Raw genomic sequence first — 26356 nt, forward strand, 5'->3', positions numbered from 1 at the left:
AGTGTCTTCCCAGTTCCGGGAGGCCCAAACATGAGAACACCTTTCCACGGTCTCCTAATCCCCTGTCAGAATCACATATAATGAATTGCACAGAAAAGGTCTTTCCATGACAACAACAATGGGATAGAAATACAACAACAGCCTGCTTAAGGCCATCGAAACTCAGCATAACAAGAGAATTTGTGTGCATCACTACACAAGCATGAGAGAATTCCAAGTAAAAAAAAAGAAACAGTAGCATGCAAGATTAATTCAAATTTCAACATATAGCGATACAACTACCAAGAGAATAAAAAGCACCAGACATCACAAAAGATCCGCATAAAATAATCTAAGCTCTATACATTTTACACAGTTCTTAGATACAATAATCCTCCCTCTAAGTTTTTTATTGTTGGCTTAATTTTCAATTTTGATCTCCATTCTCGGCTTCTAAGGAAGCAAAATCCAACAATGAAAACTGAAGGGTATGCATAAAAAAGGTTAATTAGCAAGGTTTTGCTTTCCAAGAGAATCACGCCCTTCTGTTCTGCTTCTCACAATTCTATGGAATACTTCCCTGATCGGAAAAATTTAATCGGAAAATTCGGAAATTAGAAGTTCAATAATGCACAAAAAAAGATTAAAAAGAGAGAGGAGAGAAAGCTCACCGAGGTAGATCTCTAAGGATCCGCTACCAATTTTCCGACCAATACAGAACTAATTTCCAACTCGAGGCTCCATTAAAGATCAATTTCTTTTGAGCAAAACCCTACAAAAGATTCGAAAATTTGAGAAGATAAACGAAAGACGAGCAACAGAGTTTGACCAAAACCCTACCAATTTTCGTTGTGGAAGAAGGCTTAACCTAATAATCTTACTAATTTTGATATATGGGTCTCCCATCGGTAAAAATGAGGAGCAAGGAGTTTAGAGTCCATCATAGCAACCCTATGATGAGGAAGACAGCCTTCTCTCCCCAGACCCTTGCTACAACTGGTAGCATCACCCCTCTTCATGAATCGCTGCAGGATTTGAGACTGCTACGAGAGTTGTTCATAGGTACCAACTGAAATTCGTGCTCGAGTGTGAATTGGTAGCTCACAATCTCTGAATTCGCATCGCCAGAAGACTTAGAAAGGATAGACAATTCTTCGGTGGACAGTGAGTAGAGGAAGAAACGGAGGAAAGAGGGGGTAGAAGAAGAAACGGGGTTCTTCGTTTGACGAAGAACACAGAAGAAGTGGGTGGAGGGAAGAGGCAGGAGCGTTTAGTTCTGAATTTTTATATTGGGCAATATTAAAATATTAAAAGAGTTGTTATCTTTTAATGTAATTTTTAATAAATTAACAATGATTTAAATATAAACCATTAGATCGTTTATTAATTTAATCTAACGCTTTGAATCTAATGGTGCATCAGATAAGCTCATAAGAGGTGGGCTGATTTTAGACAGACCCAAATGTTAGTATCGGACAAGAGAAATTAATTTGGGTTGGTTAAGTGGTCAGCATATTTGTTTACTTAAATAAGTGTTGAAAATTCGAATTCTGTCTTATGTATATAGTAATTTATTGGCCAATAATAAATCCTTAAATAAAGTTCAAATCCACTTTGACTTATCGAGATAAAAGATATTGTAAAAAAAAAAAAAGTATTAATAAGAGTCTAATTGTGATGACTATAAAAATAACTAAAGTATTATTAGGTTGTCTTATACAAATCAAGAATAGAGAGTGAAGTTTTTTTTTTTTTTTTTCCGTGAGTAGTCACATTGACCTTTATTTTGATTGGGTTGGTTTTTTCTTTTTGTTTTGGTATGTGGTTAGGTTGGTACTTGTTACCTTAATCATGTTGTAAGAGCAAACGAGTAAAGACTAAAGACTAACATCCTTGTGATGAATGTTAAGAGTTTTATCTACTACTTAACCTCTTATACCCTCAGCTAATTTTTGAACCCAGATACACTTATTGCAAGACATTAATAATCACTAGACCATAGTCTTGTATGAATGAATATTAACTCTTATTTTTTTGTTAATGAATATTAACTCTCTTTTTTTTTTGGTTCAAGGAATATTAACTCTTTAGTGTGTTTTATGTTGATCTTGGGCCTTCGTTTAGCACACGACCCATTGGGATTTTGAAGGTTGAAGACTTTGACCAAGACTTATCTAATATGGGAATTGGTTATAATACATTAGTTGAAGAAATTTTTGCCAACAACTTTTTCTTACAACATTAAAAACGTTTTTGTTAGTCCATGCGTGTTGAAGAAAAGCCCAAACCCCAGAGAGAAAAGAAGGGCTTGAAATGGGCTTCATTATCAAGATCACATATCAAGTTCATATTCGTTATTCACTCAAACCAAAAAAAAAAAAATCATTTTTTTTTATCAAAGATATGAAGACTCGAACCCGCAACCTCTTAATTGAGTATGGAGAGACTATTAGTCACTACTTACTTGATCGTTGTAATGTGATGCAATATCATAGATTCATGGTGCCGTCTAAAGTACTAAAAAATTGTATAAATTTTATTTACTTAAAAATATAGGTTTAATTTAAACTTAATTTTTATCAATGTTAATTGTAAAAAATCATTTAATGTAGTTACAAATATGTACTAGACTTTATTTAATTAGAAAAATATTAAAGACCAACACATTTTATCAATATTAGCTAATACTTTTAGTCAATATTTTATTTTTATACCATTAGAATTATAATTTAGGGTTTAAAATTTATAATTTAATACTTAGAACTTATAATATTGACTAATTGTTGGTTAAAAATAATAACTTTATTAGTTATGTAATATTATTTAGAGTGAATACTTTACCCGATCCCTGACAATTACCTGAAAAGGACAACGAGGCCTCAAAAAAAAAACACACTCAATTCAGTCTCTAATTTTTTTTTGAATTAATTAGCTCCTATGCAAAAAAAAATAACATTTACTTTTTTTTTTTTGCGCAGGGACCTCGTTGTCCTTTTGAGGTAATTGTTAGGGATCGGGTTAAATTTTTTTTTGTCAAGGACCTCGTTGTCTTTCGAGATAATTGTTAGCACTGTTTTGAGTTTTTTTCTATTATTTTTTATTTAATTAATGAAGAGAAAAAAAGAAGGGGACAATTAGTCTTTTACCCTTACCAAAACCAAATCTTTCACCGACATTGTTCTATGAATCAAGCAATTGTCAATTCCATAATCAATTCATGGATTTCCTTCTTGCCCTAATTCTTGGGTCATGCCTCCATAGTCAATACATTAAAGCACAACATGTAAAAGGGACTTCTCACATGGTCTTTGTCTTGGATGATAATAATAGTAATAAAATTAATAATGCAACAAACATACTTTGGTACATGTACATGTGATAAGATGTTATCACAAATGATTGAAATTGTGTATTTAATGTATTTCTAAAATCATATCAAACTATATTAAATTATACATGACTTAATTATTTATATATAACATTTGTGAGATATTAATGTTATTGAAGTTTATATACTATGAAAAATAAGTACAACAAACTAACCCATTGTTAAATATAAGTCCTTTTGATGATTTGTTAAAACTTTAATTTTAGGTATATTATATAAGGTTTTCTTAGGAGAGATGCAACTATTTTCAGTGATCTCATTACAATATCATATATATGATTTATTCTCTTATATCACTTATTTAGTTTAAATCTCACTTTTTAAATGAATACTTAGTAATCATATATAATAAAGTCAAATGAAAAATGGATTTGGTCAACCTTTAAAATGTATTTAGTTTGTATTTTCATTTTTAATATTATTTATCATCAAAATTTTGTAATAAAACAAAAACAGAAAAAAAATATTATTTTAATTTTTTTTACTTTTTTATATAAAATTTTTTAAATAATAAAAATAAAAAACAAAAATACAAACCAAACACATTATTTTTATTTTTTATTAAACTTCACACAACAACGAGTTAAGCCCTATTTTAATCCTAAATTAAATAAATTTTACTGATTTAATTCTTGATATTCCAATTGTGATAATTTAGTCTTTCGTTTCAATCTTTATTTAGCGCCAAAACACATATGACATCATTTGATTATGTCCAGCATAGTAAGGATTAGGTCACATCACTAATGGCGTTGAATTTCGGTAACAAAAAATACACGAAGAATTAATGTAATATACTTTTTTAAATCTAAAAACTAAATTATCACAATTAGGATTTCAAAAATTAAATCAGTATAATTCGTCAATTTCAGATATCAAAATGGGAATTAACTCCACAATAATACTTACCTTAGAAAACTTAAATCCATAAATAAATTAATATGGTGAGATCTATATGTATGTCCCTCTTATAATAGTAATAGTAATAATAAAAAAATAATACAATACATATTATATTTGATCATTTGTGATTGGTGACAAGCCATTGAAGCTTCTTCCATTGAAAGTTGAAACCATGGACGTGGAACTTCTAAGCACCACACCACCAATTGCCACCACCATTTAAACACAACCTTCCTTAACCTCATATAGCAAATAGCAATATTATTTTATTTAATATTATATGTTAAATATTAAATACATGTATATATCGTTTTCCTTTGTCATTTTTCAGAAGGGAACCCAGATATTAAATACATGATAGTGAAATTTATCTTTAACGACATGCCACGCCAATTCCTTTGTGACCTCACAAATATTTAGCCCTTTACCTCCTCAATTTTATTTTATTTTTATTAAAAAAATTCACAATTTTTTCCATGATTTTTAATGTTTTGTTCTTGTGTTTTTTCCTCCAACCAAGAAATATGGGATAAATAAATGGTAGTAAATGGTACACATACAATATACACTTTGTATTATACTGGAAAAGATATTTCTTCATGTTAGTTGTGTTTTTATCCATAATACTTGAATTTATTAATCTACTTTTGGCCAATTGTAAGAAAATTATTTAATTTTGATTCTAGTAAAATTTTCAGTGATATATAAATATAATTAACAATTATATTACATATATTTGTAAAATATGACATTAATATCACCTGAAGTTTGGGTGATATTACATTATATAATTTTCTATTTTCTAAAAAAAAAAAAAATTAATGCGCTGTCGTTGTAAAACCGTTTTACACGCGCATCCAATTATATAATACCACGTCATAAAAAATAACTACTTTTTATATTAACCACGTGATTAATCGTCCAAAAAACAAATGTAATTAGATTATTGTGTAAAATATTTTAGGTTTAATTACTCTGTTGGTCCCTATAGTTTCATAAAATTTTCAATTAGGTCCCTATACTTTTTTTCTTTTTAATTGGGTTCCTGCACCAAAATTTTTTTTTTAATTAAGTCCTTCTTAGTAGTAATTGGCTTAATTTTATAAGGACCCAACTAAAAAAAAATTGGTATAGGGACCTAAATAAAAGGAAAAAAAGTGTAGGGACCTAATTAAAAAAATAATTTTGGTGCAAGGACTCAATTAAAAGAAAAAAAAGTATATGGACCTAATTAAAAATTTTGCAAAACTATAGGGACCAGCAGAGTAATTAAACCAATATTTTACACTATCAATACATCAAAATTAAATTCAATTGTAAAAATTAAAATATTATTATGTTTAATATCACCTAACCACAAAAGGGATCATAGTAATTCATCCAAGTCCTAGTCAACAACCAAAAAAAAAAAAAAAAAATAGTGGTTAACTAGACATAACTGTGTCTTAAGACTCTTAGACATTATTATTATTATTATTTATGAAGATACATATAATGTTTTATTGAGGACAAAGTTCTTGTATTTATTATGTGAACTCTGAAACATTATCCTTTCTGTTTGGAGCTTGAGCTCTGACACAGTCCAGGTTACTCATCCTCCAACTAATCCCTCAGCTTAGTTTCAAAAGGCTTTGCCATTTTTAGAGTTTACTTTCCCTTTAAGAAACTCCTTATTATAGTTTATAGCTTCTGATTATGCAATGTGTGATATGTTGTATGAAATTAATGTCTTTGTCATTCCATTAGCACCATGCAGTTATGATAAAGTATGTATCTGCATTCATCATTTTACATTTAATATAACTCACAAGTTTTTTGTGTGAATTCCAATGATTGTTGTTGTTTCCAGTTATTCAAAGACCATTAGACTGAAGAACATGTTTATATGTTTATATGTTGATGTATTTTTTTTTTTTTTTCATTATGATTTTAGGTGGTACCCTTTAGTTTGCACACCAAGTGACTGAGGAAATTCATAAATGGAGAAACTCAAATTACCTGTTAAGTGTGATCCTGATTCTTCTGGCAGTGATCATCCAGACTCATTTCCAATATTTAAACTTCCTGTGAGTGAAGATCTTAGAAGAGAGGAATACGGCGTGGGTTCTGTGCCGGCGATCGCACCCTCTAATTCTTCCGGCAATAGAGAAACTATGAACAAGTGGATGGCATTTTCCAGAGATTCTGGTTTCAACAATGATGGTAACTCTGCAATGAACAATCTTTCAGGGGCTAAAAGTGCAGCAAAAGTCAATGACTCCACGAATCATCGAACTTTAACCGAAGCAAGCATAGCTGAGAGAACTGCTGAATGGGGTCTTCCAATGAACTCAAGTAGTGTAAAGGCAATAGCAGAGAAAACAAGCTCCTCTTTTGATGGTGACAAAACCAAAAACTTATCAGATAGATTTGTTGAATCAACAAGGACATCCGGGGACTCGAACTATGGATCTGAATCATCATCAGGGGTGTTCCCAAGAGTCTCACAAGAGTTGAAAGAAGCGTTGGCGACGCTGCAACAAACTTTCGTTGTCTCGGATGCAACCAAGCCAGACTGTCCTATCATGTATGCCAGCAGTGGCTTTTTCAATATGACTGGTTATTCTTCAAAGGAGGTTATTGGAAGGAATTGGTGAGCATGTGTGCTGCTTCTATATATATATGCTGTTGGAGTCTACTTGCATCTTTAGTTTCGGATCTCAACCGAAACCTGTTTACTAAACAATGAATGGAAAACTTTTCTAGTGATTTTCAGTGAGGGTTGGGGTTAAATTGTGAGAGTGGTTCTTAGTAGGTATTGAGCTAGAAAATATTGTTATCTTTTTAATCAAACCAGCAATTTTCTGGTTTCAGTCGATTTCTTCAGGGGCCCGATACAGACATGAATGAAGTGGAGAAAATTCGGGATGCAACTAGAAATGGGAAAAGTTATTGTGGCAGGCTTTTAAACTACAAGAAAAATGGAACTCCATTCTGGAATCTTCTCACTATTACCCCCATTAAAGATGACAATGGCAACACTATCAAATTCATCGGGTTAGTCCAGGCTTACCTACCTGGTTTTCTTACTTTAGAAGCTTTAATTATAATGATCTCTTGGCATTTTTAGTAAAAACTTAATGGAAACTTCCATTGACTAATTGCAAATGTGGTCTGATTTTATATTTATCTAACCAAAGGTTTGAAGCAACATGATGCTAGAGAAATATAACCATCCTTGGAAATTTATTCAATAGCTTAAGGCTTCAAGAGGGTTGGTCTTATACAACTGTTACTACAGAATGCAGGTTGAGGTGAGCAAGTACACAGAAGGATTGAGTGAAAAGGCGTTACGACCGAATGGATTACCTACATCGTTGATTCGTTATGATGGTAAAATATTGAACCCTTTTAGCATTATGTGTGATTTTGAGTTTATGTATAATCATCTAATCATCTAATTTCATTTATCAGCTCGTCAGAAGGAGAGAGCTTTAGGTTCCATCACTGAGGTTGTCCAAACTGTGAAGGATCCAAAATCCTCTAGTAAGCCTATGATTGAAGAAAATGCTACCAAGCATGAAGAGAAAGAGAAGTTTGATTTTGAATTTGTTTTGCCAAAGTCTGTTGAAGCTGGGAATACAAGTAAATTTAGCAAACAAATTCCTCCCAAGAATTCTGAAACTGATGCATCACGCTTGAGTTCTTATGAGGAGAGAAACAAGGCTTCAAGAAAATCTGCACGAGTTTCTTTAAAGGGGTACTTATTTTCTTTAAATTTCTCTCAAAATTCAGCTCTTTTCTCAATAGTATTTAACTGACAAACAAAAAGAAAGTGAACTTTTGTGCTTTGTAACTACATGTTGTATTTACTGTATCCAATGTTATGGATGAATGTTTAGCTTGGGAGTATGAGTTCTTTGTGGGGTTCAGAAAATGTGCTTAATTTGTTTTCCAACCTTTTCCAGTTTTAAAGGGAGATCAAGTTCTACTGGGAGAGATGAGGAGACACCCATCATTGAGCCAGAGGTATTGATGACCCAGGAAATAACCCGGACCGAAAGTTGGGAGCGCGCTGAAAGAGAGAGGGATATAAGGCAGGGAATAGATCTAGCAACCACATTGGAGCGGATAGAAAAGAATTTTGTGATTTCTGATCCTAGACTTCCAGATTGCCCAATTGTAAGATGAAGTTTTATATTGACACTTGCTTCTGTTCTTCTCTAATAAGATTGTCTTAACAAATAAAGTTTAAGCTACATTATCATGGAAGTCTTAATTCTTCTACATCCTTTATGAGATCAGAAAACATATCAGATATACATGTTCAATTGTTATGTTAATCAAACTCTTCATACTGTGATCTATGACATTGTCTTTTCTTCTCTTCTTTATGACATTGGAGCTGGTATTGTATTTGTAATACTAATATCTTATTATCTTAGCTTGAATTGGTTACTGTTATATTGTTCTACATGCATGCATATACTTAACAGACGTCTTTAATGTGACTAATTTTTGGCGTTTGCTAACATTGCCTCAAGTGATTAATATTGATCCCTGTGCAGATATTTGCATCTGATAGCTTCCTTGAACTTACCGAATATACTCGAGAAGAAATTTTGGGAAGAAATTGTCGGTACAAATTTTACTCTATCTACATAAAAGTTAAATTTTTTCTATTAACTACGAGGCATATAGTTTCAGTGTTTCCTGATTTTGTTGTCCTCTACCACTTGCTAGTAGTTTTTCTTTGAACCGAATGTTCTAGTATTAGAGACAAATGTACAACACGAGATATGAAATAACATGTGATAAAAGAAAGAAATATGAATGCTTTCAAATGTTGAGATTTTTTTAATAACCTCTATGGTTGTTGGATGTTTATTTTATACTAGAGTTAGCTAGTCTTTAAACTTTATCATTTTCAATTCTGTGGTAATCAATTTTTACTATTTATAAATTAAAAAGATAAATGAGTGACTGATAAATCATATGTGGTTTGGATACAAGGTCCTTTTCCTTAGATCTTTAAAGTTTAAATTGATATATACTTCATTAAATTCGGATTTTGAAACTGTAATGTCCTTGTTCCATTGTGTAGGTTTCTTCAAGGACCAGAAACAGATCAAGCAACTGTCCAAAAGATTAGAGATGCCATCAGAGAGCAGAGGGAAATTACTGTTCAGTTGATCAATTATACTAAGAGTGGTTAGCATTTGATCAAATTGTTGAGTATTTTCACTTTTGTGTGTGTGTGCATAAGTAACTGAAAACAAAAAGTTGCATTTTTAAGGATGCCTAAAAGCTTTGAATAATATATCAACAGGTTGATGTGTGCATTGCAGCTTTTGTATTCTAAATCTAATCCCCTCCTGTTCTTGGTTTTTTTTTTTTAATCTGTAGGAAAGAAGTTCTGGAATTTATTTCACTTGCAACCTATGCGTGACCAAAAGGTGTTGCAATTCTCCTAGAAAACAAATAAATTTTGATATTGAAAAGTCAATATCTGTTATCATTTATTAATATTATTTTCTCTATTTTGTGTTTAGGGTGAACTTCAATACTTCATTGGCGTTCAGTTAGATGGAAGTGATCATGTCGAACCCTTAAAAAATCGCCTGTCTGAGAATGCTGAGCTACAAAGTGCTAAGTTGGTGAGTGTTGTGTAATTCTAAGAAATGCTCCTTTAGCTCAATTGTTCAAACTCTGTAGATTTTCCTGTTGATTTCTACTTCTGTAGAATCTAAATATTTTGTGCATGCAATATATCTAAGAATTATATTAAATATTTAAAATTAGTGAAAATATTAACTTGTATTGTTAAATGAAAGATATTTGAAAATGTTATTTGTGTGAAGGTAATAGCAGCAAGTACCATGAACTCATAGGTGACTCTGATGCTACTGAAGTTATTAGTTTAGTATGCATTTTCTTTTCCTAAAGAACCTTGCTCAACATTAGATTTTGCTTGAATAATTCTTTTTTTCCTCCAGGTAAAAGCCACTGCAGAAAATGTTGACGAAGCTGTTCGAGAACTTCCTGATGCCAACTTGGTAAAGGATTTTCTGCCTGTGAATTCTACGGTTCCTTAGCAGATTGTTTTTTCATTTGAATTTATTTATTTATTTATTTTTGAGACTGACATTTTATGGGTGTTTATATTGAAGAGACCAGAAGATTTATGGGCAATTCATTCTCAACCTGTCTTTCCACTACCTCACAAGAAGGATAATCCTTCCTGGGTAGCAATAAAAAAGGTACCAATGTATATATTTTACTTCCTTTGTCATCAAGGTTACACAAATAATATGTATTCTCTTATAAACTTTGTTTCATGTAACTTGTACCAGCAATGTTCCTTGATGGTGTAAAGACAGACAAATACTTGATCCATTCTATATAATTATCTTATTTGAAATATAAGTCTTGTTATAGTAACACAAATTTTTACATCTGAAATGTGTGATGTTTTTAAATTTATAGACATTGTTTAGTGAGATTTACAATTTTTTTCTATGAATTTATTTGTTTGAATATTTTAGATTGCTGCAAGGGGTGAGAAAATCAGCCTGCATCATTTTTCGCCTATTAGGCCATTGGGTTGTGGAGACACTGGCAGGTAACAATTTTCAGATGCTTTGGCTGAATAAATTGTATATGTAGCATGCATACTATGGATATCTTCTCTAAACAGATTCTTTCCCATCTTTACTTCCTTTAATACATTGATATTGATAATATTTTCCTTTTCATTGAAAAGGCTATGTTGCTATTTGAATGTAATTTCTTGTAGATAAAGCTTTTAACAGAAGATTATTTATTATTGACATAATATCAAGGCCTCTTTAATCAAGTGGTCAATAGTTCAATCCTTGTTTTCATCATACTTCAAATTAATTTGAATTTCAACATTTAAGTAGAGAGTATTATGCATTATTAGTGCTTCAAGCCTAAAGGCCTTCTTGTATCTTTATCTAGTAGCTCAAGCTTTATAGAAAGTTGGTGCTTGACAATCTACATAAGCAACAAACTAAAATTTACAAGGACTTAAATTCACTGAAACCTTGGTGTTTTCATTTATGCGACAGTGTTCATCTGGTGGAACTCCAAGGTACCGACGAACTATATGCAATGAAGGCAATGGAAAAGTCTATAATGTTAAACCGTAACAAGGTCTCTGGAAATACAAGTGGGGAAAATTTTGATTGATATATACCATTTATATGAATCTATGGCTTTGTTTTGTACTAATTAACTAGTACCTGACTCAAGTGTAGTTATAATTTCACATTTTTGTTTTCAACACACCATATCAAATTACCAATTTCTATCCTGTTATTGTTATCTTTCTTGCCTATCTTTTGTTTAGTTATAATAAATTTCTGTAATTGCTATTACAGGTTCACCGAGCATGTATCGAGAGAGAGATTATATCATTACTAGATCATCCTTTTCTTCCAACATTGTACACTTCATTTGAGGTAACTTTTCTTTTTTTGTGTATAAATGTCATGGCTCTTTTTTAAAATCCAGAAACCCTTCAGTGCTATAACATGTCACTTGAACTTAGGATGAATCTATTAAAAAAACATGACAAAACTTATGACAAAGTCCATTAAGTATTACATACAAAATTACATAAAAAATATGTTAATGAGTATGATTGACATAGGATCCTTCCAAAGTGGTAGGGAGTAGTTAGTTTATAAGCTTCTATTCAACACTTTCCCTGTCTTCATCGTTCTATCCATCTCGCAAGGTCTACGATCAGAACCATCTATTTCATTCACTTGATAGTAGAGTAAAAAGGTGGTCTATAGTGGAGGATCAAACGACCGGCATGATACACACATTTGGCTGTTGACTAATGGTTCTAATGTTTCCTTTGTCTTTACAGACTTCCACCCATGTATGTTTGATTACTGACTTCTGTGCCGGTGGAGAGTTGTTTGCCTTGCTCGACAAGCAACCTATGAAGATTTTCAAAGAGGATTCAGCAAGGTACTTTTTGTTTCCATTTTTCATTATTTGGTTGCTAGTATTGGAATCTATCATCTCATGCCCTTAACAACTTATAGTTTTATTATAAGTTAAAATAGTAATTAGCATTTGTGTTAGAATACATAGCCACGTTATAATTAGTTAACTACTGGTTATTATGATCTAATTACGAGTAGTTCCTAATTACTCCTATATTAACTGTGTGCCTCAATCGGTTACATGGATCTGATATATACTAATCATATAATAAATCAAGCTATAGCTTGGGAGGCCTAATTACAGCTACTAAATCATTATACTCACTTCACCTAATTATCTAATCTTTCTAAACATTATTAAAGATATATGTCTATATTTATTATAAATTCATATTGTAGACCCTATATATGATGTTAACTTCTATCATATCTCCAGATTTTATGCAGCAGAGGTTGTGATTGGTTTGGAATATCTGCACTGTTTAGGTATGCTGATCATTATCTCCTCCTTTCATCGGTTCGTATCACCTGCTTAGGCAGTTTCGTGTTCAATACATCCTCAATCTGTGTGTTGCTATTTGCTATGGTACCTTTGGACATATTTTAGAATCTTAAGTCCAAGATTTCTGACACATCAACTGAGATAGGCATGTTTTCTTTCTTCCAAGTTCCAAGCTTTCCACGAATTTCGGCAGTGTTTCTGGTTGTTTCTTCCATATAATATCTTTTGTGCTTGTGTGTTCTACATGGCTCGCATATAATCATCGACATTCTCACTATGCTCAATGATGATAAGAAAGAGAAGAGAAAAAAAAAATTATAGTTCTTAAATAATATGAATAATGCTTTCTTTTACTTCATCTGTCTAGGTATAATTTATCGAGATTTAAAGCCCGAAAATATATTACTTAACAAGGAAGGCCATGTTGTATTGACTGACTTTGATCTATCATTTATGACAAATTGTAAACCCCAGGTATGCATCCTTATTCTCTGTAAACATAGCCCTTCTTATTTAAATCCTTGTGCCATATTGAATTCATTTTGATAAAACCATTTATCTTTACTACCATTTCATAGGGGAATTGAATGGATCAACATGTTAGAGTTGTACTTTGAAATATTTAGAACACTCAAATTGGAAGTTATCCCTACAGGTTGTTAAGCATCCTCCACCTAGCAATAGAAGAAGATCGCGAAGTCAACCACCTCCGACATTTGTTGCAGAGCCAGTTACACAATCAAATTCATTTGTTGGAACTGAAGAATACATAGCTCCTGTATGGTGAATTTCTGTTCAGTATTTTCTTTGTAGTACCTTAGTACACTACAAAGATTAGGTTTGTTATGTTAAAAAATCGAACCAGGGAGAAGACTAGTGTCAATGCATTATTCTGTTGTTTATGTATTATCATCATCATTATCATTGTCATGTACAAGGTTTCTAAAGTGCTTATATAACAGGAAATTATTACTGGAGCTGGGCATAGTAGTGCTATTGATTGGTGGACCCTTGGTAAGTTCTTCCATCCTTGTGCTTGCACACAAATTATGGAGGAGCATTCATTGCTATATTATCATAATTTCATAATTAAATTATATTGTTAGTGTACTTTCCAGTTGAAAACCGTTCAACTTCAAGTATATATTTATACTAACAATGCATCAAATCAAATTCTTAATAACAAATATGTACCCGTTTTTCTAATATCTACAAATTATGTTTTTGATTTTCTAAATATAGGTATCTTGTTGTATGAGATGCTCTACGGCCGTACACCATTTCGAGGAAAGAATAGACAGAGGACATTTTCCAACATCTTACACAAGGATCTTACCTTTCCAAGCAGCATCCCGGTAAAATACTAATAAGTTATTGCATCATGCAATTCTCAATTCTGAGTAAAGTGAAGTACACAATGCATATAATTAAGCATATGCATGACATTTGCTCTCAAATTTCTATTTGGTACCAAAATTATTATTTTGCATTGAAAGATCAGTATTCATCACTTTATATATCTAAATTTAAATTATACACCTAAATGTATAAACGGTTCACACACTGGATACTATGATCATGCATCAATTGATAGCTTTCTGCAAATTTCCAGGCAAGCCTTGCAGCAAGGCAGTTGATCAATGCACTACTGCAAAGAGATCCGGCCAGTCGTCTAGGCTCAACCACCGGTGCCAATGAGATCAAACAACATCCATTCTTCCGTGGAATCAATTGGCCTTTAATCCGCAACATGGTAGTTGCCTCCTAAACCTTAAACAACTTAAACGAACATATCAAGGCATCGAATTTGACAATTCTAAAGCCTAAAAAGTATGTTTCAATCAATTAAGCATAATTAGGAGAAAATTCACAAAAGCATGCATTTACAAGGAATATGTGCAAGTTAAGTTGATAAATTCCACTCCTGTCAATCTAAAAATCATCATAAAATATGAATTTATCAGTATTATTCGAGTGGATGTTATTACCTTAAAATGGGAAACCTCCCTTCTCTTTCCTTCTTTTGTTAATAAAGTCATGCTATAACATAGTCCGAAAAATATAGCCTCAATCTTCAACAGAATTAGAGTGGTTAATTATTAGATAAGACGAAGGAAAGCCTGGTGCATAAGCATCCTGCGTTAACGCAAGATCCGGGGAAGGGTCACGCCCAAAGGGTGTAATGTTGACATCCTAACCTAATATTACATCAGTGACTGATTACACAGCTTAAACCCCATAACCTTGAGTTCACACGGAAACAACTCAATTATTGCTTCAAGGCTCCTCTAAAATTATTAGATAAAACGAAGTGAAAAATAAATTACTAACCCCTCAACTCAAAATCAATATTTCGAATCTAACACTTGTAGCAGGTTTATTATACTGACAACCTTTGAGTTGCTTATTTTCATGCAGAATCCACCTCCGTTAGAGGCTCCTCTAAAATTGATAGAAAAAGTTCCAGTGGCCAAGGATATAAAGTGGGAAGATGATGGTGTTCTTTCTACCTCAATTGATATGGATAATATTTTCTGAAAAGGGTTAAACACAAGTTACTCATCAAGATGCTTTGTCTAGAACCATGCCTGATCCATCCTTCAAGAATCAATCAATGGAGACTTCAAGCACAAAAAGTTTGTCTATGGTTCTGCGTTGAATCCAGTTGCAACTTTTGATCTTACAATAGAAGAGCATAACCAAATCCAATTATCCAAACAAATTTGTGAAGGATCAGCATGAAAGTATTATGTACATTGAATAAAGCCACAGTTTTTTCTTAGGATCATGCTTCCTAGCTATGATTATCAACAATAAATCAATAATATGTTTTGTAGAGTTAAAAAATATCATATATGTTGCTAGTCACTTTGTATAACTTGTTTGTAATCTAATTTGTATCAGTGCCACCATTGTAAAAAAAATGATGAGTTTCTGTTATAATTTAAATTTAGTGAATACAGTTGTTAAAATTAGTACCCATGAATGTGTCTTAAATTTCTGACAAAGAATGGAAAAAAAAAAAAAGAAAAAGAAAATCCAATTCAAACTCAAAATTAGATTGGTTTGGACCACTAATAAGGGATGGTTTTTCCTTGTGCAAGTTATTGCTTCTTGGTTTAACAAGTAATAAGTGTTTGTAAAAAGAGTGGTATATCACAAATCAAAAACTTCATACATTTAAGAAAAATGCTCCATGAATACCAAATGAATTATATTTAAAATATAATATAGGGTGCTCTATAATTTTATATTACACTATTCTTCTTTTTTTTTTTTTTTTTTTTGTGTCTATATTACACTACTATAGTTTGACAGTTATTATTAATCATAAGGAACATCAAATTATTAGAAATATTTTCTTCTTCTAACTAAGTACCAATATCTTTGGCCACCTTCTGGAATTGAATAGCAATATCTCTTACAATTTTGTTTATAAGGAAAAAACAATATATATTCTTTTTTGGCTAAGTATCAAAGATATCAAATATAATATAGACTAGTAGTTAATTTTATATTAAAATATTATTTTGACAATTCTACTTTTTTAATGAAATAATTCTTAAAAAGATTATACTATCATCTTAACACCCTAACTAATGGTCTTTGCTTTGATCCTTAGAAATAAATAATAATTTTTTAAAAAATGGCTGAAAATTTTCTATCCCTTTGTGAGACCTCCGTTGGGTCAGGCAGAACTAGTTAGGATTTTACTTCCAAGTAATAAAACCCAAATGTTAGTTGTTTCATCCAAAAAAGAAAAAAAAATGCTTCATACTAAAATGTGGGACTAAATTTTATAATTCAAGTGAGCTAACAAATTTGAGTTGGTCGAGTTCACTCGTCTGTTTAAAAACATGTGTCGGGATGTTTGAATCATGTTTTGTATATGCAGTAACCTATTGGCCAGTAACAATCCTTAAATGTAGTTCAGATTTACGGCGGATTAATTTTCGGTTTGTCAGACTAGAATAAGGTGAGAAAAAATATATAATAATTCAAGTGAGCTTTACATCTTTAGTTAATAAACTAAAATGTTTCTTCTTTTTAAGGTGCTGTGAGCACCATATTCCCAAAGGCATGAGAGTAACTTAGACAGTTAGACTCGAGCAATGGCAAACGAAAAATATCAAACCACCTTGAATTGTTGGTTGACTGATGTTGTAGTATGTTTAGTTGTTTACCTCATCTTTGTTGGGGGGTAAGTAGGAGGACCCTTCTCAACTTAGGGATTCATTGTCAAGTTGGAAAAACATCACATGCATTGGTTCCACTTTCCCCTTACAAGTTAAAATAAAAAGTTGATGTGGATATCACCTCAGCTTTCACTTAGGGAACCAAAAAGAGAGGGGACCAAACTTTATGACAAGTTCTGTTGATGCACCAATTTTTTTACTTTGATGGTTAAGAATCTAAGACAATATGGTTTGGTTAAATCATTTCTTAATCTTTGTAAATTTGTGATACATATATGCTGGTTTTGAAATAATTAGTACATGACAACCTAAAGGAAAAAGAAGCTTAACATTACAGTCATTCAGTCAATAATATAGAAATAAAACATTGAAGTCCACAAGAAATTTCTTTGCACTCTATAGACATCATGAAAATCTATGCAAAAACCAAAGCTTTGCCATTGCACTAAAACATAAGATAAAAAGGAAGCTAAAAGAGAGTTCCTCACCCTGCTGACACAATTATAATAAAAACATAAAACAAGCTTGCCCCCATTAAAAAGAAAGGGATCCCAAGCTCTTTCTTTCTTTCTCTCTCTCTTTGTATCCTCTGAAAAACACTATATACCCTACCACCAAGGTTCAATTGACTGTACAAGACTTGGTTCTCAGAGACAACAACAATAACTGAAAAGCCCTCCACAGTAATTTCACCAATTCACAAGAAACAAAAGACCAGCATAGCCAACTTAGAAATTCAAACCCTTGACACTTTCCAAAACATATTCTCGCCTATAACTTGGCTTTAGTGAACTTTTTTTTTGGTATGTTTTGATTGCTGGGACTTTTAGAAGACTGTTGCTGTCAACGTTTGAACAGCGCTGTAAGACCACATCCAGTTGGCCGCATGCTGCCGCGATAAACCCTGTGCACGACAAGATCATGTAAACAGAAATTTTTACTATCCATTTTTTCTGTCTATGCATCGTGCAGGTCTCAATCTAGTCTTAGTACCAGAATGCAATAGATGATAAACTTGAAATTTAACTTGGATGACAAGAATCAAAGAATTACCTAAGAATAAAGGAGAAGGTTTTCCTGGTCTTGATTTAAATTCAGGATGGAATTGAACACCAACAAAGTATGGATGATTAGGTAGTTCAGCAATCTGCAGCATGAATAAACAAACAAGAATTTAGATTTAAAGCATATGCTTATAGACTTATACTAAGTGTAAGTTCCATCAGAATGTATTAACCTCCATGCGCTGGCCGGTTTCGTCCTTCCCAGTAAACGAAAGACCAGCATTTTCGAGGCGAGATACAAAATCAGGATTCACCTGCATATATATGGCGACGATCATTTTCTGTCCGATACACAAATTTTACAGAATAATAATTTCTCATGCATGGCAATGCAATACCTCATATCTATGCCGATGTCTCTCATCAATGAAGCTTCTGCAGCCATATCTAAGAGGGAGGGTCTAAAGGTTAAAATCCTAATAACAGTATATATGTATATGTATATGTTTATCTACTTATTGAATGCAAAATTAAAAATGATCATATTCTCCTGCATGATCACAAAAATGGTCTTCAACAAATAATTCTGTAGAGTATTAATACTTACAGTTTTGCAGATTTGCATTCTTTGGTTTGGAAATATGTCCTCCTCGATCCGAGACGCATGGTACCCCCCATATGTGTTTTCGATCCCTAAAAAAATTGGTTTAAGAAAATCACACATAGGAATAACAGACACTTTTCTTAGCACTGAACATAGTTGACACAAGAATAGACACCTCAGGCATGAATATAACATATGGACTCTTGGTATTCGGATCGAATTCAGTGCTTGTAGCATCTTTTACACCCAGAACAGATCGTGCAAACTCTACGACAGCAATCTGCATTCCAAGACAAATGCCAAGGAATGGAATTCTGTTTTCGCGGGCATATTTAACTGCAAGAATTTTTCCTTGCACTCCTCTATCCCCGAATCCTCCAGGAACAAGAATACCTTCAGCACCCTGAATATAAAGACTCCAGTTAGATAATGAACATTGAAATTTCTTGGAATTAAAGAGAAGGTAATTGATATTAAAAGACTGTAATTCAAACCTTCAACAACTTCCTTGCAGCCTTATAAGCATCTGGATTCTGCAACATTAAAAAAAGGAACAATGAGAAGAAGCTGAGATTATAAAAAAAAAAAAAAATAACATGCTCATGCAATGTAAATGAATCAAATTGATGTTACCTCCTTTGCAGTTGCATCTTCAAGGTTGCTTGCTGGAATCCAGTCGACAAAAAGTTTCTTTCGGCAATCAACAGAAGCATGCACTAAGGCCTGAAAAGTCGATATTGTAAGTAACAATGTTAATTCTAAGAAAATCTAAATAAGCTTTACATGTTCATAGCAGAATGAATCTTAGGAAAATCATAATAATGATGCAGCAAGAGTTTATATAACTAACTCGACCTTAAGAACAGAGAGGTAGGCATCCGAAAGCTCTGTATATTTTCCCACCAAGGCTATACGAACCTGAAATTTGCAAGACATAACATTGAAACTATCGCTAATAATCACGAACAACGAACAAGGTTGGATTTCGAGCAGAAACTCACTGGTTCATGCAGCAAATCGCAAGCCTCAGCTCTATTAGTCCATTCATCTAATCTAGGCTCCTTAATTACACTGTATATACAAAACCACAAATTAAGCCGTCAAGAAAGATCAAAAGGACAAAAAAAATCCTCAATTTCCATTAATTCAAGGACAAGAAATAGAACAATTCTTGAGGGAGTTTGTGAAACTAACCAATTAAGGTTCAGCACTTTAAATATTGCTTCATGAGCCTTCTGATCCTATAGACCAGAATAAGAAAATTTTGTAAGAAATTGGTACCTAAAACTAAGATATGATTTGTGAAGTTCAGCAGTTTTAGGAAGAAACTTACTCTTAGAAGCAAAGGAATATGCCAGATGTTGGGAACATCATACAGAGTAATTATGTTTTCTCCCTGGAAACATACATAAATACATACATAATTTCAATTCAGAAAACTGATAATCATTTCAAAACTTAAGATCATCTAAATATCTTTAATCCTTAAAACCACATACCGGAATCAGGCAAAACTGAGAGAGTTTTCCTTTAGCAGCTTCATCCAGAACCTGAGAAGCAATTGTGTTAGACCCCTAAAATGAAAATATACATTGAAATTCTTGTGTGTTTTGTGCACATTTGTTCACTAATAAGAGGTATAAACCCAACTCTCGGGATTTAAAAATAGAAAGCGACAGGTTAGTCATTTCATACAAAATTTGTACATGTATCGAGATGAGTAAGGACAAACTTGTCCACTAAAGAACTAGTGAGAGACAAATTCGTCGCCTTTCAAAATCCTGAACGACTAATTTGTCACCAGTATGTTTTTTTTTGTCACGGACAAGATTGATTTCTGTATGTGTGTGCATGCGTGCGCATGTGTGAGAGAGGGAAGGAGAAAGGAACCATTGTGCTGCGGCATGCTAAGATATGTGGAGCCAGTCCTTGACCTCTTAGTCCTCTAACACTATGCTGGGTTGGTTTTGTTTTCTGAAACCAAAATCAAAATCAAAATTTGCCACGTTCAGATGAAACCAAACAACTCTTCTACATGAATCATACACAGTCCTTGAAGAATTGTTCAAAAGACGTGTTATTATCCCTACCTGTTCACCAACACAGTTCAAAACAGGAACAAGGCTGACATGAACTAAACAGAAGTTGCCAGCACCTGCATACGTACATACACACACATTAAGTACTCGATATGGATAGGGATACAGATACAAATACGATGCACATACTTCAATTTGTACATCAAGTATTATCAGAGAAACAATCTTTGCCATAAAATTAGTAGTATTTAAGTACTCCATACGGATACAGATACACATACTTCAATTTGTACATCAAGTATTCATCAGAGAAACAATCTTTGCCATAAAATTTAGTATCATTCTTACCTACTTTATATGAGAATTGTCCTAATGCCTGAATAAATGGCATGGACTCAATATCACCTGCATATAATAAAACCAAGGATTTAGTAATAATGTTATCTTAGACATTAAAAAATGTATTAAAAAAGAAGAAGAAAAAGAAAAGATTGTTTAGAAGAGTGCAAGTGTGTTACCTATGGTTCCACCCAATTCAATGACACAGACATCAGCTGAACCTGGTTTTCCATCTACTGGTATGTGGGCCACCCTTTCTATCCACTCTTGAATTGCATCCGTGATATGAGGGACAACCTAAAAAGATGAAATACAAAAACATCATTAGACACCACAAACATTGAAAAAAGAATTAAAAAGAAAATCACAAAATTAAGCTGTGGAACCTGAACAGTCTTTCCCAAATAGTCTCCTCTTCTCTCCTTTTCAATTACAGACTGCAAAAAATAAATAAACAAATAAAAATTAAAATAAAAATAAAATAAAATATAACATTCAGCTCAGCTGAGGTTTTTTTTAAAAAAAGGAGAAACCATAGAAACAGATATTTTCTATTTCTATTTTCACGCGTAGACAGAACATCAGTCGTTCATATAGAATATAAGTCGTAATACAAAATATACATTAAAAATGAGTTAAACATATTTGATAGCTGATTTTTAGTGTTTGGATAGCATTTTTGTTTCAGAAATACAGAAGAATTTTGTTATCTCCAGTGACAATATCCAAACAGAGTCTTAATCTTAATGTGTGCTGCATCAGCAACCACAACCACAAATTTTCATTGTATGAGTTGAATATTGTTAACTCTTGACTGGTTTAAAAAATCCAAAACTGAAGGAGATAAACATAAACAAGGGGTTCTTTTGTAAATTTGCAATTTCTTTTTTTTTTTTTTTTGGTTCAGAATCTAAAAGAGGAGAAAACACTGAACTGAAACAAGTAAACAACATCATATATTATTGAAAACATGTTGTAGTGTGAAGAAAGAAAGAAAAAAAGAAACTTGCCTGGTAAATCTTCCCAGTGGTTATGTTATTATCACGAGTCAACTTGATATCCATAAAGCGCTCATAGTTTCCAAGATCCAGGTCCACCTATCAAGATTCATCATTTCTCTTTTTATAATTCTACTTAAAAAAAAAGTAAGAAATTAACAAACACCATGTGCTTTTGATCTATTCACTCAGGAAAATTTTGCCTAAAGTTGCTACCTAACTAACTTTTCCTTTTCCCTTCATTTTCTCTTCAAACAAACAGACATGCTTTTCCTTTTCATTTTTAGCGTCAAATCGAAAATTGAAGATGGATAATTAGCGAGAAATTGCGTACCTCGCCTCCGTCATCCAACACAAACACTTCTCCATGCTCGAATGGTGACATTGTTCCGGCATCTGTGTTCAAGTAAGGATCTGTAAATCAAAATTCAGAATGTGAGACTTCAATTTAACGTAGCAGCTCGTTCCGTTCCAAAATTGAAAGAAAGAGTTGAACACTTTGTAAATCTAAATCCGAAAAGAAAGTAATAATTATCGCGCGTGCATGGTTAAATATAGTTGAAGGAAAAGAAAAACATGCCAATTTTGATAGCGGTTACTCGAAGTCCACAAGCTTTGAGAAGCAAGCCAATACTACTAGCAGTTACTCCCTTTCCAAGTCCACTCACAACTCCACCGGTTACCAAAACATATTTCATTTTTGTTTCTTTGTTTCTTCTTCGCTTTCGATTCAATTCGTTGTGCTGTTAGGTTTCGTGTGAGTGAGTGAGTGAAGAAGGTAAGAAGAGAAAACAGAGAGGGAAGAGAAAGGGAAACGGAAAACGGAAAAGATGGAAGGTGGAAGGAAAGTGGTAGCAATGGATTGCTTTATATACACACACACTTAGCATTGCTCCTTCTCAATTCTCATGATTCCATTGACAAAGACATATATTTTCTAATTTCTCTTCACACACAGAAAGAGGGAGGAGACAAAATAAACACTACAATTTTTTACGGGTGGAGCCGATTTTACGTGAAGTTTTTATCTAACAGATTTTAGGTATTAACTTCACGTGAAGTCGACTTCATCAAAATTTTTACTTTTTTTTTTTTATAAATTTAATTTGAGTTTCAACAATGCTAGGAACCAAGAAGATACCAGCCAAATATCTCTGGGTGAATCTAAAATCTTTACGTAAATGGTACTTATACTAGGTATTAGAATGTTTCTTCTATTAAGTATCAGAATGTTTCTTTTTCATACTAAATGGATTTTTTTTATATATTTTATAAATTTTTTTATATACTAAGAATCGGAATTGTTGGAAGTTCCGAGATCTCCGCCTATATTTCTCCAACGTATCATTCAGAATTTTAATTTGGGATGAGAAATAATTAATATCAAATATTATAAATTAAAAATAAATAAAATTAATTAAATATAATTATAAATTAGTTAAGTTGTTTACTTTTTGGCTGATTACCTCTTGGTTCCATATACTTTTTCTTTGAATTTAATTTTGATGCACTAATAAATAAACTAAGTAATTAAATATTCGTATAAAATCGATAACGAGCTCTTTTTTAAATAGTATAAGTCTTTTTAGACTCATTTAGAAGTTGCGGATTTGAGTCGAACATTTAATTATTTAACTATATTACTAAAATTAATTATTTTTTACTTTGTTTATCTATATGATTAGCTAAAAAACTTTAGCTGTAATTGAATAATTTTATAAAATATTTTATATTATTTATGTATTAATATTATTTTTTATTTAATAAAAAAATGTTTAAAGATGAGTTCAAAAAGATAAAAATTAAACAACAATTTCATATTACAGACAAAAAGGTGGATAAAAAATAAACAAATTAAAGAAAGGGTTAAAATAGTCACCAAAAAAAAAAAAAAAGAAAGGGTTAAAATAGATATATTTTTACATTAAAATAATTAAAAAGAAAATATTGAAATTTACCAAAGTAAAATAGGAAAATGCATATTTTATAGGCATAAAACATTTATATCCAAATAAATGCTATGTTTCATAATAATTGAATTGAGCTAAAGAAATTCATATTTCCTTAATTAAATGTCAAAAATTCTATCTTTTATTTTTATTTTAGATATAGGAAATTTTTAATATTTTAAAATAATTGTCCTGTATGTTTATTGATGTGTTTATAAACTAACAAAATTAAATTAATTGTTATAATAGATAGTAAATATCTCTTCGGAAAAACAGCCATGAGCAATGGATAAAAAATTATTAATTATCACGTAATATACGTCTCTTATTTTTATATAATTGTTGAATACTTGAAACCAATTATTTATGTTACATTTTTCTTTACAATATATTCAAGGTTTTTTTTTTCCTCCATAGTTTTATTAGAAAACGCCACATATCCAAAAATGGATAGAACAAATTAAAGTTATCAATTTTTAATGTAGGTCCTTAAATTTGAATTTGACCATTGAATTTATAAACTGACTTATGCTGACTGTACTATCTATGACAAACAAATAAAGGTCATACTTTAAAATTTATTAAAGTAAAATCATAGTATTTTATACATGAGACTTTTTTTTTTTTATCAAAAATAGAAGTCTCGAACTCACAACCTCTTAATTGAGTATGGAGAGACTATGTCATTTGAACTATAATTCATTGGCTTTATACATGACACTTTTAAATCTATTTTTATATAACATTACATACATTTTAGTATTTTATGATATTTTTAATATTAATATTATTCAAATATTCTTATCATATATTATCACAATTTTGTATATTTGCAATTATCCATTTCTTTATATCTATATTGTAATCAACATTATATATTTGTATTATTAGGAGTAGATATTAGTGTATATTTTAATTTGATAATTAATCTAGATTTTATAACTACAATATTTAAGATCTTACAACAGTACAACTACCTAATTTAATGATATCTGAATTATAGGAGAAAAATATTACCAAATAAAAGAACAATTAATAAAAAAATTAATTAAATAATGTTCATTGATTAATTACGGTTAATGTGGTCAAACAAAATATTAAATAATTTTATATTTTTCTTAGTTAAATCAAATAAATAATTAATTAATTAACACATTTAAATAATGAATTAAATAAAATTAATTAAAAATACATTTAAAATATGATATATATCAGCTACATTATTAATTGAAGAAACTCAATTAACCAGATTTCAATAACATATAATATATAGATTAATCTAGATAGATTTATATAAGATCTTACAAGAGTACAACTACCTAATTTAATGATATCTGAATTCTATTCTGGTAATAATAAATCTCACGTGTTAGAAATTATAAAGCATTATAAAAAAAAGTAGTGTTATAAATATAAATATATTTATAAATCAAACCTAATTAAGTTAAATAATAAGACTTGAAATAATGCTAGTCATAATTAATTTTTATTATATTATATTAATTTAATCAGACTTCGTTAATAAAAAAATTTAGATGTATAATATTATTCTAATTCTTACTAACATTACTTATTAAGATTAATATGTATGTATAATAATGTAGAACAATAATATTAGAGAAACAAAAAAAAATTTCTAAAATATATCTTATTTAGTATTCATTAATTGATACAGTGATTAATAAATATTAAATAAAATAAATTTTAATTATTTTTTTCTAATATTTTTTTAGTTATTAAATATTTTCATATCAGATGTAGAATGCTTCTGCCTCACAAATTAATTAATGTATATTCAAATTCAATAAGTTGTCTTATCTTAAAATTAAAAAAACAATCATATTAAATGTACGTTAAAATTTAGTCATTAATATATAATATATTAAAAATAAAATATATATTAAAAATAAATTAAAAAATATATATTTATACATAATAAATATAAAATATATAATTATATGATAACTGATTTAATGATTAATTTTTAGTATATATAAAATATTTTTGTAAAAAAAAAAATCAACATCAAGCTGGTTTAATTAGGTAAAAATTGTGGTCACAGACGAATTTAATTAATCTTTAATTTGGTATAAAATTGAATGAGAGTGAGGACCAAAATTGGTTGTTCCAAAGTATTTTGGCTGAATTGAACTGACTCAGCTCATCATCAGATCCATGCAGGATTCAGCTACCAAATAAGAATAGTTTAATTTATGCTCCATAAAGAAGAAAATAAATAAATTAAACAACATCACTATATTCTATTCTCAACTCTCCATTTTTAATTAATAAACAAGCGACATGCATGCATGATCTTATAAGTTATAATGAAATAACAACAAAAACTGATGACGAAGATATCTTTTAGTTTTATGTACTCAATTTAGATTTCATTAGTTATTATAAACATCTGGATCATCACACTTTCTGTATGGAGAAAATAGTTTTTTATTTATTTATTTTTCAAATCATGTCTACTTTTTTATTATTATTA

General features: G+C 30.9%; 2 protein-coding genes across 3 annotated transcripts; one reads left to right on the plus strand and one right to left on the minus strand.

The window, feature by feature from the left end:
• The first annotated feature begins 5722 nt into the window (after positions 1 to 5722).
• On the plus strand, positions 5723 to 15713 carry PHOT2 (phototropin 2). Of its 2 annotated transcripts, none has more exons than XM_016327598.3 (23): positions 5723 to 5856; positions 6204 to 6902; positions 7124 to 7306; positions 7551 to 7642; positions 7724 to 8009; positions 8218 to 8431; positions 8818 to 8888; positions 9354 to 9460; positions 9656 to 9705; positions 9802 to 9906; positions 10246 to 10305; positions 10420 to 10509; positions 10795 to 10871; positions 11341 to 11425; positions 11653 to 11733; positions 12150 to 12253; positions 12668 to 12717; positions 13101 to 13207; positions 13389 to 13511; positions 13696 to 13747; positions 13976 to 14088; positions 14346 to 14486; positions 15152 to 15713. In XM_016327598.3, exons 2-23 carry the CDS (start codon positions 6250 to 6252, stop codon positions 15269 to 15271), a joined length of 2964 nt encoding a protein of 987 aa, XP_016183084.1. In that variant the 5' UTR covers positions 5723 to 5856; positions 6204 to 6249; the 3' UTR covers positions 15272 to 15713. The 2 variants fall into 2 exon arrangements, with proteins under 2 accessions (XP_016183084.1, XP_016183161.1); XM_016327675.3 differs by having other exon boundaries at positions 5855 to 6036.
• A 1547-nt stretch (positions 15714 to 17260) lies between these two features.
• On the minus strand, positions 17261 to 22909 carry LOC107626170 (uncharacterized). The gene is made up of 21 exons (XM_016329016.3): positions 22494 to 22909; positions 22248 to 22327; positions 21926 to 22012; positions 21302 to 21352; positions 21095 to 21212; positions 20925 to 20981; positions 20628 to 20692; positions 20428 to 20511; positions 20037 to 20087; positions 19871 to 19933; positions 19732 to 19778; positions 19539 to 19608; positions 19393 to 19455; positions 19171 to 19260; positions 19032 to 19070; positions 18713 to 18940; positions 18541 to 18626; positions 18332 to 18380; positions 18167 to 18247; positions 17983 to 18076; positions 17261 to 17833 (listed from the first exon to the last, which is right to left on the minus strand). Exons 1-21 carry the CDS (start codon positions 22609 to 22611, stop codon positions 17658 to 17660), a joined length of 1797 nt encoding a protein of 598 aa, XP_016184502.1. The 5' UTR covers positions 22612 to 22909; the 3' UTR covers positions 17261 to 17657.
• Positions 22910 to 26356: the final 3447 nt, after the last annotated feature.

This window comes from Arachis ipaensis, chromosome B1 (genome assembly GCF_059453495.1).
Source record: "Arachis ipaensis isolate K30076 ecotype BB chromosome B1, ASM5945349v1, whole genome shotgun sequence".
NCBI classification, from domain to species: domain Eukaryota; kingdom Viridiplantae; phylum Streptophyta; class Magnoliopsida; order Fabales; family Fabaceae; genus Arachis; species Arachis ipaensis.

Excerpts from the sequence above, each read along its gene's own strand:
- PHOT2 (XM_016327598.3), top strand. The coding sequence starts at position 6,250 with ATGGAGAAACTCAAATTACCTGTTAAGTGTGATCCTGATTCTTCTGGC. Across the intron at positions 9,461-9,655 it reads GATCAATTATACTAAGAGTG|GAAAGAAGTTCTGGAATTTA; the intron begins GTTAGCATTTGA and ends TTTAATCTGTAG. Across the intron at positions 14,487-15,151 it reads GGCCTTTAATCCGCAACATG|AATCCACCTCCGTTAGAGGC; the intron begins GTAGTTGCCTCC and ends ATTTTCATGCAG.
- LOC107626170 (XM_016329016.3), bottom strand. The coding sequence starts at position 22,611 with ATGAAATATGTTTTGGTAACCGGTGGAGTTGTGAGTGGACTTGGAAAG. Across the intron at positions 19,934-20,036 it reads CTCAGTTTTGCCTGATTCCG|GGAGAAAACATAATTACTCT; the intron begins GTATGTGGTTTT and ends GTATGTTTCCAG. Across the intron at positions 18,941-19,031 it reads CTGCAAGGAAGTTGTTGAAG|GGTGCTGAAGGTATTCTTGT; the intron begins GTTTGAATTACA and ends CTTTATATTCAG.